This window comes from Neomonachus schauinslandi, chromosome 10 (genome assembly GCF_002201575.2).
Source record: "Neomonachus schauinslandi chromosome 10, ASM220157v2, whole genome shotgun sequence".
NCBI classification, from domain to species: Eukaryota; Metazoa; Chordata; class Mammalia; order Carnivora; family Phocidae; genus Neomonachus; species Neomonachus schauinslandi.
Window position 1 is genome coordinate 138,159,402 of NC_058412.1, and position 12,839 is coordinate 138,172,240.

The 12,839-nt window shown below is 60.3% G+C and overlaps 2 protein-coding genes across 5 annotated transcripts in view; both read left to right on the top strand.

Annotated features, from left to right (window-relative positions):
* Window positions 1-7,228, top strand: part of PRPF6 (pre-mRNA processing factor 6) — a 46,144-nt gene extending 38,916 nt beyond the window's left edge. Inside the window, exons 15-21 of one of the 4 annotated variants that reach the window (XM_044918916.1) lie at window positions 896-1,015; window positions 1,361-1,537; window positions 2,016-2,149; window positions 2,858-2,949; window positions 4,100-4,214; window positions 6,208-6,334; window positions 6,894-7,228. In XM_044918916.1, the coding sequence (XP_044774851.1) occupies window positions 896-1,015; window positions 1,361-1,537; window positions 2,016-2,149; window positions 2,858-2,949; window positions 4,100-4,214; window positions 6,208-6,334; window positions 6,894-7,046 (918 nt within the window). In that variant the 3' untranslated portion in view covers window positions 7,047-7,228. The remainder of the gene's footprint in view (window positions 1-895; window positions 1,016-1,360; window positions 1,538-2,015; window positions 2,150-2,857; window positions 2,950-4,099; window positions 4,215-6,207; window positions 6,335-6,893) is intronic. The other 3 variants (XM_044918917.1, XM_044918918.1, XM_044918919.1) reach the window with 3 other exon arrangements.
* Window positions 7,229-10,412: 3,184 nt separating this feature from the next.
* On the top strand, window positions 10,413-11,754 carry C10H20orf204 (chromosome 10 C20orf204 homolog). The gene is made up of 3 exons (XM_021677852.1): window positions 10,413-11,148; window positions 11,249-11,401; window positions 11,568-11,754. Exons 1-3 carry the CDS (start codon window positions 10,717-10,719, stop codon window positions 11,703-11,705), a joined length of 723 nt encoding a protein of 240 aa, XP_021533527.1. The 5' UTR covers window positions 10,413-10,716; the 3' UTR covers window positions 11,706-11,754.
* The last annotated feature ends 1,085 nt before the right edge of the window (window positions 11,755-12,839 follow it).

Sequence of the window (12,839 nt, forward strand, 5' to 3'; positions counted from 1 at the left end):
CAAGACCCCGGGATCATGACCTGAGCCGAAGGCAGTCGCTTAACCAACTGAGCCACCCAGGCGCCCCAGCGTAGGTTTTTATACACTGTTGAGTGCAGCATAAATGTCAGTCTGCTGTTGCAGCCCTGACGAGCATAACAATAAAGTCTGTCCTTCCTTGAGTAAATGCCACGAGAGGGATTGTATCTGGCCTTTGGCTTTCTGCTGTCCGTTGGAGGACAGCCACGTGTTGAGGGTGCTGCTCCTGTCTGGCTCACAGCTTCTCCTGCCATCTGCCTGGACATTGCTGCTTGTCCCCAACACCCCCTCCAGGTGGCTCTCCTCTTCCTGACGGTCATTCGGGGGCTGCCTGCCAGGTCTGTGATGCAGACAGGCAAGTGTGGGCAGTGGGTGGCTGTGCTTTCAGGAGGTCGTGAGGACACCACCCCTGTGTCTGCTGGATTCTGGGTTGCATGTGGCCCAGTCCTACCCCATGGGAGCCCTCCACACCACCCGTGTTGCCCTTGGCACCCTTCTTTCCTGCTCCCGTGGACACCCTGAGATGGCTGGTTCCTTGTCACCAGGCTTGGGAGAGGATTGGGTGTGGCAGATCCCCCCGGCTCGTTTTGACAGGACCCTGGGGCTCAGAGTGGGCCCTGGGGAAGATGGCTCTGCCACTGCCGGTGTTGTTGCCTGGGCGCCTAGAACGTGGGCTGGCTGGTTTTCGGGTGGGTCAGCATTCTTGGGCCGGACCCGACTTTGTCATCTGTTAGCCCTGGAAGTGCTTGGATCGCACTGTCCTGCAGCAGAGGGGGGCCCGGCCCCATGCCCAGGCTGGCTGCTTTTGATTAAGTGTAACCTAGCCCTGGCCACTTTGTTCTGATCCCCTCCTGACACTGTTGCTCTCTCCCTCCAGGCCAACCCCAACAGCGAGGAGATCTGGTTGGCCGCTGTGAAGCTGGAGTCAGAGAACAACGAGTATGAGCGAGCCCGGCGGCTGCTGGCCAAGGCGCGGAGCAGTGCGCCCACTGCCCGGGTGAGCAGGCTGCCCGGGTCTCATGGGGTCCCTGGGGCCTGTGGCGTCAGGAAGGTGTGAGGGGCCCACTAAAGCCACGGTACACTAGGCATGTTGGTTCATCCTTGACTTTGACACGTGTTTGTGTATTTAGGCCCCCATCTTGTTGCAGGGGATGCGAAACAGCTTACAAAAGTGTGTAAAACACGGCAGGGCAAATGGCATTTGAGGGGAACTGTAGTGTGAAGCCTGTGTCCTGGTGCAGGTGCCGGTCCTGGCTGGGCCCAGCGCTAGAGGTGGTCATGCTGTCCAGACAGGTGGTGGGGGTGGGGGCGGGGGCTGCCTGACAGCGCGTCTGCCTCGCAGGTGTTCATGAAGTCTGTGAAGCTGGAGTGGGTGCTGGGGAACATCGCAGCGGCCCAGGAGCTGTGTGAAGAGGCCCTGAAGCACTACGAGGACTTCCCCAAGCTGTGGATGATGAAGGGGCAGATTGAGGAGCAGGAGGAGCTGATGGAGAAGGCTCGGGAAGCCTACAACCAGGGGGTGAGCCTGTGTCCTTGGCTGCAGCTCAGCGCTGCCCCTCGCAGATGGAACACCTGGCCCTGGGGTGCCATTTGTCTCCCCTTGTATGGGAATTGGAGGCCTAGGGGTCAGTGACTTGCTTAGGCCCCAGCTGGTAGAGTGGTAGCAGGGCCAGACCCTGGTCCCCTCACTCAGACCTGTGCTTTTCCTTCTGCAGAGCTGTATGCACTGCACTCAGTGAAGCGTGGGTTACAGCACACCTAACGTAAGGGCTGCTCTGTACGCTCCCCATATGCACTGGGGCACGGCACAGCCGTGTAGTCGGCACGTACACGCGTGCACGGCATGGCCATGCACATAAATCTCCACACCCAGACGTGAAACGGGCAGGTCTCTATGGATGCAACATCCCCTACTCTCCCGGCCTGACGAGCTGGCCACAGCTGTCACAGCCCCTCCCTGACACCAGCCGAGCCTCTCTTGTCTTTGTTGGCTGCAGTTGAAGAAATGTCCCCACTCCACCCCTCTGTGGCTTTTGCTTTCTCGGCTGGAGGAGAAGGTTGGGCAGCTGACCCGAGCTCGGGCCATTTTGGAGAAGTCTCGCCTGAAGAACCCGAAGAACCCTGGCCTGTGGTAAGTCCTGGCATACCCAGCTCACCCCTCCTACGGGCTGTCCTCCCTCAGTTGTTCAAGAGGAGTCCTTTGTGCAGCAGTGTTTCCAGCTCAGGCTCCATGGGAAACGTGGCAGGTGCTGTCCCTGAGGAAGCACGGTTCCTGCCTTGGGAGAGTGCAGCCCGGACACTCAGACGGGCCTGCAGATAGTTGGATGCAGTTTAATTTGTGCGCTGGTAGAAGGTGCCCAGGGGAGCCAGGAGCTAACAGTGGGGGATCGGGGATGGATGAAGCCAAGAAGGTAGACCCTACAGAAGAGGTCACATCTAGACGAGGCTTTAAGGGATGAACACGAAGTTGTCAGGTGAGGATGGTGTTCTGTCCGTAGGAAACAGCTTGCGGAGAGGTGCCGTGTAGGGTTCATAGAGTCAGAGCCTGGGGTGTGGTGGTTGCCAAAGGAGACCCCAGAAAGATGGGCAGGTCCTGGACGCTGCTGACATGGTGCTCACTGTCCCAGTGGCGACAGCTGGACCTTGTCCTGCACGTGTTTACTCGCACCTGCATGGTATCAGGGTCCCAGGCCTCCTCACCTCTCTGGCGGATGGGCTGTGCTTGGCAGCGCAGGGAGCTCCAGCCACGGGGGGTTCCCAGGAACTTCTGGGACTGTAGCTAGGCTTGTCCTTGGGCTTCCGTGCATGGGTGACCTGCCCTGTGGGCCCCTTTCCTCAGGTTGGAGTCTGTCAGGCTGGAGTACCGTGCAGGGCTGAAGAACATTGCCAACACGCTCATGGCCAAGGCGCTGCAGGAGTGCCCCAACTCCGGTAAGCGGCTTCCTGGCTTCCCAGACTCGGCAGGCAGCGGCACTTCGGGAGTGGGTCTCAGGGTTCAAACGTGCTATGAGAGTGTTTTGTTTGTCAGAGTTTCAGCTCTACTTGGTCTTTCAGACATTTGAATTACGTCTCCAGTCTCGTTGTGGGGAGTTTGACTTCGTGTTCTGATGCGCCCCCATTACTTTTTCTTCTGAAACTTAATTTCCATTATCTTACCCTGCATCTAAACGTACATGTAGCATGAACACATTTGGAGTTTAAAAAAAACGATATTAAAAATCACCTGTAGGGGCGCCTGGCTGGCTCAGTCGGGGGAGCGTCTGACTCTTGATCTCCAGGTCGTGAGTTCAAGCCCCATGGTGGGTGTAGAGATTACTCAAAAATAAAACAAAAAATCACCTATAAGCCCACTACTGAGAAATTATTACTTTTTGCTTATTTGTATTATTACAGCTGTGTTACTGCACACAATGGAAGTCCTCATGTGTTTAATGTTGTGCCTTGTTTTAAAGCTGAAAGCTTTGTTTTTTTAAGATTTTATTTATTTGAGACAGAGCCAGAGAGAGAGAGAGCACAAGCAGGGGGAGTGGGAGAGGGAGAAGCAGGGTCCCCGCCGAGCCAGGAGCCCGATGCGGGGCTCGATCCCAGGACCCTGGGATCATGACCTGAGCCGATGGCAGGTGCTTAACGACTGAGCCACCCAGGCACCCCCAAAGCTGAAAGTTTTGTGAGAATTTTCCATTGTCATCAAATCTTCAAGAAAGTAAATTTTTCAGTGGCTTCGTGGAATGTAGCAGTGTGGGTGTGCAGGAAGTATACCACTCCCCTGTTGGTCAGTTTGAATCTTTACTAGCATTTCTGATTGTTTTGTTGTAATAAATCCTTGGATGTGGAATTACAGAGTTGGTGGGAGTGAACCTTGTGGGTTTGGGGTTCTTCCAACCCAGTCACCGCCTGTGACAGTCCGGCCTGTGCTATCAGGCAGGCCCTGTGGGCAGACATGTGGGAGGTCATAGCCATGGTCAGAGGACGCCCCGGGTTAGAATCTTAGCAAGCCCCTCTCGGGGTAGCCTGCACATGGACAGGCCACTTCTAAAAGCAGAGGTGGGGTCTGAGTTGTGCCCTTATGTCTGAATTGCAGGTGTCCTGTGGTCTGAAGCCATCTTCCTTGAGGCAAGGCCCCAGAGGAAGACCAAGAGCGTCGATGCCCTGAAGAAGTGTGAGCATGACCCCCATGTCCTCCTGGCTGTGGCCAAGTGAGTGGGGGCATCCTCGTGGGGTTGCTGACCCTGGAGACCTGATGGAATCTCTTAGGGTCCTTGGCCACCAGAGCTCCATGATAAAGCACTTTTGCTTTGACCCAAAGCAGGCACATCTTCAGGCAGAGGCCACGCAGACCTATGCTGCCCCAATGGCCTGGGCTATCCCTGACCCACAGACAGGCAGCTTCCTGTGGGCCCGGCCCTCCTTCCCTCCGTCCTGGGCTCCTTCTGATGGGAGTGCTCTCTCCGTCTGTGGCACTTTTCAGTCTACACCTACACGTGTCCTAGGTTGTAAGAAGCAAACTTGGTGATGTTGGTCCTCACAGAATTGAAGTAGTAAGCAAAGCAAAGAGCTCTATGCAAGGAAGTTGTTTTTCTTGTGTGAGAGTGAGAAGGCAGACATTTTCACCTTGGTGACCTCAGGGACAATCCAGGGTCTGTCAGTCAGGCCCAGTCAGCCCATCTGGGGGTGCAGAGATGTGTGTGCTGGAGACCATCTTTCCTTTAGGGTGCATGATCCCAAGAGCAAGAGGACAGCCAGTGACCTCACACCATCAGCTCGAGTATCGGGGGCTGGGTCAGGGCTCTCTGGGGAGGCATGTGGTGTGCGGGGTGTGGGAGGAAGCTTGGGGCCTTGGGAAGATTGAGTGACGTTGTGGCTGTTGCATGGAGGGCCTGAGAGCAGGATGGGGGCTGGGTGTGTTGAGAGGAGGCTGGGAGGTGACCGGTGTGTTTGAGGTGGAGGGTCATCAGGAAGAGCCTTGGCTGGGCTCCTGGGACTGCTGCTCAGGCCTCACCTTGGGGAGGCGGCACGTGTGGCCCAGGAGCTCCCGTGTGCTGCCGTTGCTGGCTGAGCAGGAGTCTGCCCCCCCCCCCCCAGCGAGGTACGCCCAGGTGGCGTTGGCCCCACTTCTTAGGTCCTGCAGGACACCTCCTCACCAGCTGCTGCGAGGCTTCCCACCGGCTCCTGAGGCCCAGCTTGGGCTCCTTTGGGGCCCCCTCCCTCCTGCTCTGGGCTTCCGCCTCCCAGAATGACTGTTATGTATGACACTCTGATAGGGCGGCCATAAAACCTCGTAAAAAGCTTTGCTAAAGTAAATAAGTCGCTCTTTGCTGTTCCCAGGTTGGTGTTCTGTGTACCTGCTATCTGGGTTTGTGCTCTTTAAGTCATAGTTTATCTAACACCAAGCAATTAAGAATACCACAAGGCTTAAAAAACAATCAAGCTATCGGCATGAAATCACTCCTTGTTGTAACTGAGACCAGCCCAAGCAGCTGCCCTGAACGGCGGGTTCGTGGTTCGGGGGCTGCTCTGGTGCCTGTGGCTACGGGCCCGGGGGAGCCCAAGGCTGTCAGGGGTCACCCCCTGCCCTTCCCACCTCCTGCCTGCACCAGTGTGTCGGGGAGGGTGCTCATGGGCCCTTCACTTGGTTTCTGGCCGTCCTCATTTGTGGCTTCCAGCATGGGCCTGGTTTTTGGGTGTCTGTGTCTGCTGTGGGCCCAAGTTCCTGGTACTGACCCAAGGCCTGTCTTGTCAGTGTTGGCTGGGTTCTGCTGGAGGCTGCCAGGGGCAGGCAGAATGATCTAGAAGGTATCTGTTGAGGAGCAGGTTGAAACTTGACTTTCTCTGATCAAAGTCTTAATGGAGTTTGAAGTTCTTGCTCTATGTGGACTTTTTAAGAAACAGCTGTTTAGACCCTCGAAGGACAGTTGCAGGTTGGTGACCTGGAGCGACACCCAGGGAGCCAGGCCCCATTCCTCAGCCCTCCTGTTGGGAGCCCAGGGGCTCACCAGGGAGAGGAGAAAACTCTGTGCTGGCCGCAGCAGGGGCTGGGCTCGCCGTCCACCACCCACACGGCAAGCAGCAGCCAGAGGAGGCCAGGGCCAGGCCACGCCCAGGGCCTCTGTGGCTTGTGCTGGCCAGCACCCTCAGGCACCGTGAGACGGGGCACTTACTCTGGGTCCCTGCACCGATGCTTCCCGACAGGCTGTTCTGGAGTGAGCGGAAGATCACCAAGGCCAGGGAGTGGTTCCACCGCACGGTCAAGATTGACTCGGACCTGGGGGACGCCTGGGCCTTCTTCTACAAGTTTGAGCTGCAGCATGGCACAGAGGTGAGCTGCACATGGCGGCTGGTGACTGGGGTGTGGGATCACAGTAGAAATGAGGGTGGGGTTCAAGCCCTGAGGATTGACCTTGTGCCCCAGCGAGTTCTGTCCTGCTCCACATGAGCCTGGGGTGGCGTGCGGGGGAGCCTGGGCAGCAACCACCCGCATCCATCCCCCTGCCTAGTGCTCAACATTGCCAGAGTTGTGCTCGTGGGGTTGGGGATGGCCAGGCTGTTCTGGGATCCCCACAGAAACTGGGAGCTGTGCCACATGGAATCTGGGCAACTCCTTGTTCAGAGAAGGCAGGATCGGGGCACTCGTTTGAGGCACAGACGGGGGGGCTTGACTTGGCTCAGCATCTGTGTGCTGAAGCTAGCTCCTGGGAGGGTCCGTGCAGTGGGGCTTGCCCCCTGGAGGAGGGACTGTCTCGAGGAATACACCTGAAAGACAACTCTACGCCTGCCTGCCAGGCCTGGGGCTGTGGGGCTGGGTGAGTGTGGTGGGGTGAGCGGGAGGGGCCCCCTGGGAGGGGCCCTGACTCAGATGCCCACTGGTGCCTGCCCAGGAGCAGCGGGAGGAGGTGAGGAGGCGCTGTGAGAACGCCGAACCCCGGCACGGGGAGCTGTGGTGTGCTGTGTCCAAGGACATCGCCAACTGGCAGAGGAAGATTGGGGAGATCCTTGTGCTGGTGGCGGCCCATATCAAGAACACCTTCTGATCGTCCAGTCCGTGCAGGGCGCGGCCCTTGGGGCAGCACGTGGAGGAGTGCGTGATAGCAAGGAGCGGGGTGGAAGGGGTCCTGAGTTGTCCAGCCTGCTCTTTAATTAAAAGTTTTCCAGGTCGCGTGTCCGGGTTGGTGCCCTGCTGGTTTTCTCCGCGCCCTTGCCCCACCAGGAGCAGACTCACATTTGTGGCCCCAGTCGCCTCACCGGGGTTCTTGTTTTCAAGGGGGCCACTTGCAGACAGCCTGTATCCCGCAGAGGAAGCCTCCTTGGGACTGTGTGAGGAGGGCCTGGGAGCTCTTGCTCTGGGAACAGCTGGGACAGGCTCTCCTGGTGATTCATTTATCCCCTCTGGGTGGGGGGCATCACATAGGTCTGCCTGCCAGGGAGTGCAAACAGCAGGCTCAGCTTCCTAAAGTGCCTCCCAAAGCGTGTTGCTAAGGGGTCACTGGGAGGCTCCTTGGGTGTGTGTTCGTGTGTTCAAGGGAAGTGTTACCGGAAGAGATTTTCTCATATTTGCATGTGAAGTTATTTTTGCTAATTTATCATCAGCAGTTTTGTTCTAAAGCACTTGTAACTGCCCTCATCCCTGGATTGACAAATGCATAACCTGGGAGTCTTAGCGTATTTTCACTGTGGATGCTGTGTGAGGACAAAGGCCTTCCTCAGGCTGTGGACCCCTGTATGTGTGTCGGGCTGGAAACCAGCGGATTCTCTTAGAAGGGGTGTGTTGGCCGCGGCTGCAGATATGTGGCCAGAGGCCATGGGTTGCTGGGAGGCCATGGGCCAGGGAGAGGAGATGCCACTTGTTCCATGTGGTGTGAAGAGTAGCTGGCCACTGTCCTCACATGTTCATGTACAAGAAGATTCCAGAGTGGCTCCTGGGTGCCTCTGGGTGTCCCGTGACACCGATGAGGGGGCCTGTGGTGGGGCTCAGTCACTGACCCGCGGCTCAGCCCTCCCCAGGCAGCCCAGGTTGGGGAGTGCTTGCCTCCACGGCAGCATCTGGGGCACGGGCAGCTTTGCCTGGAGAGTGCAGGCCCTGCCGGGTCCATCTCTGATGTTCTGGGAGCCACAAGGACACTGCCAGCCCAGAGCGGGCAGCAGACCACCCGTGTGGCCTGGATCCCACTCACAAACTGTGGATCTGGAAATGCTTCCCTGCTTCTCACCCTCAGATGGGCTAGGCCTGAGAAACGGGGCCGGGAGGCTCACGGGGTCTTCACTGAGACTTAGGGGTCTCCGTTGATCTCTTGGAGGAGGCGGGAGGGATCCTGCCTGTTACACTGAAGAGGGAGACCTGAAGCTTTGAGGAGCTTGAAAAGCAGCCCGTTCCTACCAAGGCCCCGGCAGGAGCAGTAACTCAGCCACCGTCAGGTGAGGCCTTCTGCGGAGCCCTTGGAAGGTTCTGGAGCATCTGGATCATCCAGTGTGAATGTCTTCTCCTTTGCGTGGGGTTGTTTGTTCTGAGGTGGGGAAACTACTTTCCTCTCTGGGAAAAATGAACCTTAGCTTTTCTTCACTGACATTTCTTCGGTTCCAGCTCAAGGCAAGTTGGCTTCTGGAGGCTACCCTTGTTCTGAGGTGCTGGCTGTGGGGGTGACCCCCCGGGCACTGCCAGACAGGGCTGTGGTGGCCCAGCTCCCTGAGAGCCTGCTTGGGCGAGTGGCCATGACCTCCCCCAGCAGAAGACCCCCTCAGCCCGGGAGGCCTGAGCGGCAGGAGGAGCCTGGGAAGTCCCGCGCCTGGGACCTGCTGGGGCAGGACCCCCCGGACGTCAGGGTGCGGGGGCTGGTGGCTGTGGCGGGGCTTAGGTCCAGCTCACCTGGGAGCCAGGTTCCCAGAAGAGGCAGTAGCGACTGACCACTGAGAAAGGCCCCTGTGGAGGGGTGCAGACAGGCAGGTCCCTGGCCTCTTCTGGCTACCCTCCCCCCATCTGCGCCCTGCCCTGCCCACCGGACACCCCACCTCCTCCTCAACAGTGCATATCTTCCTGGGGCTGATGGCTTAATCCGAGACCCACTGGATGGGAAGAGAGCCCGCAGCTGCTGGGCTCCAGGGTCAGGTTAATTGAAGAAGCAATTGGATAGGAGGTGGGGAGAGGGAGGGGGTAGGGCTGGGATCCTGGGGCCTCCCTCCTGCTCCCTCCCTCCTTTGCTCAGAGGAGCCAACTTCAAAAGCCTTGTCTGCCTGCCGCCAGCCTGCCCTGCTGCAGCCTGTCCTGGGAAGCCCTGTTGGCCAGGCTTGGAGCAGGAGGACCTGGAGTGTCAGCCACACTCCTTCCCTACCTGGGGACCCAGGATCATGTGCAAGGCCCACTGGTGGGAGTGAGGGAGGGCCTCGCCCTGAGAGGCCCATGGTGAGTGGCATTGGGCCATTGGGGAAGGGGCTCACCCACGGCCGCAGAGGGTTTGGGAGTGAGCATATCCCAGGGGAGGCTGCATGACCTTCCGTGCCCTACTGGGAAATCCCCCTCGGTTCCCGTCACCTCGGCCCGGCAGGCCTGGCCCTGGTGCTCTTGCCTGTTCTTCCCGGCAGTGGGGGGAAGGGGAGGGGAAGGAGGGGGTCAGCTGGGCCGTCCTGGTGCCCGGGCTGCCCTGATTCTCCCTGACTGGGCTGGGAGATGGGCAGGCCTTCCGAGGAGCACCTGGGCAGCCCTCCTACGCCATGGGGATCTCTCCAGCACCCACAGCTCTTGCTCTGGCTGTGACCTCTGACCCGCTGGGCATGCCTGGGGGCAGGTTTGAGGAGGGGCCACAGCAAACTGCATCTGCTCCTCCTGCCAATGCTGCACCCCAGGTCTCCGTGCTGGTTGGGGTGCCGTTCGGTCAGGCTCCCCTCCCGGGGCTGGGAAGCGGAGTCGAGTCCTGCGTTTCGCTGGCTTCACATGATTAATTTTCCAGTCGCTGTTTGACTCCAGCCGGGGGGCCTGAGGGTGGGTGTGTGGCCCAGGGTCTGGGAACTAGCTGCTCTCTCTTTGATGTTGGGGCTTCTGGGTGGGGGTGGGCTTCTCCCCAAGCCAGTCCCTTCTGGAGGGGGAGGCCTGTAGAAGGACTGTCTAGTGGGGCACCAAATGGCCCCTTCCTCCCTTGCCCCTGGGGGTTTCCCCAAGCCTTCCCCTCCCAAAGGGGTGTGGCCTTGAGCTCTGAGCCCTCACCCCTGTCCTGGCGGGAGTGAGGGAGGGCCCGCTGGAGGCTGGGGGGGCGGGGTGGAGGTGCAGGGGTACCCCATTTCCCATGGCTGTGAGAGCTGGTGGTGGCAGATCCATTGATGAGGAGTGGGAGCAGGTCAGTTCTGCCCCTGCTGTGGGGACACAGAAGTGAGCAGTGTTCTGGGGAGCAGGGGGTGCTCCTCAGGAAGAGAGCCTGGCTCTGGTGGGGGTTGTGTCAGGGAAGTGTGGGGATGAGTTAGGACATGGCCAGGGGAGAGGCCATACCCCTAGACCGAGGTCAGCCCTGCCCCACAGTCTTCTGGGCTCTTGGCCCTGTGCTGCCGCCTCTGGAGTGCCCTGTCTCCTTCCTGGCCCTTCAGGGCTCAGTGGGCCTGCCTTCCCAGCCACTCCCCTCGCCCCATGTCATTCACCCCGCAGATCTCTGCCTCAAGTGTTGAGCTGTCTGGTTTGCAGGCCTAGGGTCTATCCTTCCTCTGCTCGATCCAGCCTAGATCATGAAGGGCACAGTGACCTCTCCGTTTTATAACAGCTCAGAGATTCCCTGGTGGTTGTCTGGGGGGCTGTCCAAAGCAAACTGCCGGAGGGCTTGCTATAGGGGAGGCCCCCTCCACAGGCCTGGGCACCCCACCCTGACCCAGTGTCCCTTCCAGGTGCCTCCTAAGCCTGCACTCTGGGCGCTCCTGCTGGCTCTGCTGGGAATGGCCCCCGGCCAGGCAGGGCTCCGCACCTGCAGCGTCCCTGACGTGCTCCACCACTACCGAGCGGTCATCTTTGAGGACCTGCAGGCCGCTGTGAGGCAGGGTGGGCCAGGGGCACGATGGACTGGGCCAGGCTCCCAGCACCTCCATTTCATTAAGAAAAACCTGACTGGACCTGCAGCCCCTGGATGGCGGGGTCGGGTGGGAGCTTCCTGCAGTGCCCAGAAGGTATGGAGGAGACGCCCCCACCCGTGCCCTCTGGTCCCCTCTAGGGGCGTCCTCATAGGGCTCTTCCCCCAGCCCCCAGTTTCCTCCCTTCCTTCCCCAGGAGCACAGTATCCTACTGTCCATTGCGTCCCTGGGTCGGACCCTGCGCAGGGTGGTGGCCGGGGGCCGCCGCGGGGCACTGGAGAAAGCAGCGTGGACCGTAGCCTTGCGCACCGAGGCGGTGATGCGGCGCCACTGCTGGACGCTGCGCCAGGTGTGCGGGGCGGACCCGGGTCCCTCCCCTCCCACAGGTTCCGCCCACCCCCCGCTGAGCCTCCCATAGCCCCGCGGCGTCACCATCTGGGAGCTCCAGGGGTTCAACGCAAGCTTGGGCGGGGGTAGGGACCGTGGGCACTCGCTGACCGTCCCGTCCCCAACAGCGGAGCCGGTGGCCCGAGAGGCGCCGTCCCCGGCGTCGCGGCAGCCGGAGGAGGCTCCTACTGCACGCCCTGGACGCCGTCGCCACCTGCTGGGAGAAGCTCTTCGCGCTGCGCGCGGCGGCCGCGGAGGACGCCTAGCGCGCTTCCTGCGCGGGCCCGGGAACAGCCGGCGGGGCCGCGGAGCCCGGGAACGAGCTTCGTTTGGTGGCGACCGCGTTCTCTCCTTCTTCTTGGCTCACCGCTGGGTCCCGGCCCCTGCCTTGTCGTGGCCCGCGCTCCTCGGAGGGCCCTAGACCTGGAGGTGATGCTCCGGGCACCAAGCCAGGACTCAATAAACTGCTGGTGCTGCGGTCTGGTCTTCTTCCCTTCGCCTGCTGGCGGCGGGGCCGACCGCCCCGGGATCTGCGCCTCGGCGGGGAGCGGGCGCCGGGGGCAACACGGCACCTGTCCGGGGAGCCAGCCTTACCCGCCACGCCTGGACGAGGACGAGGGCGCTGCGCTCCCAGTCTTGGGCAGCAGGGGGCGGCTCGGGACCCTGGCTGGGACGCCCCTTGTCAGTGGGCAGCTCCAGGCTGAGGGCGGGGTGGGGGGTGGGGGCTCTAGCGGGCCCTGAAATATCCGGTATCCGTCCTGCTCCACTCTGGAATGGGGGAAGGCGTGGACATGGAGGGGAAGGGAAGGCTGAGCTTTGTGAATTCAGAGCAAAACAACCGGATAAAGGAAACGGGCCTGAAGGGAAGCCAGAGTCGCTGGCCCTGGCTGCAAGTGGGGCCAGGCCATTTCCTGCGGCCCTGGGAGGGGTGGCCACTGCCCCCTCTGTGGACCCGGACAGGCTGGTCAGGGCCCCACCACCTCGGGCTCTAGGACCGTATGTTTGCTTGGCAGGGTGCAGGGCTGACCCTGGACTCCCCAGCCCACAGCTGCATAGACCTGGGTGTCCACGGCCCCCCCCCCCCAATCACAGCTGATGCAGGAGGGAGAGTGGGGCACAGAGAGAGAGCCCCTAGCCAAGGAGGATCCCTGGTGGACTCAACACCCATCACACTCCTCTCTGCCAAGCAGATGGACCGGGGATGCAGAAGGGCCTTCCTGGTGGGGCAGTCAGCACCAGCACAAAATGAAGAACTCGAGAAGGTGACCCTGACCCAGTGCCCCGCTGTACGTGTGTTAACACGTTGCGTCTGTGCAACGGGAACTACTGTCCCTGAGGAGACCGAGGCACTGGGAGGTTATCCCTGGTCCCAAATCACATAGCCGGGAAGTGTAAAACCC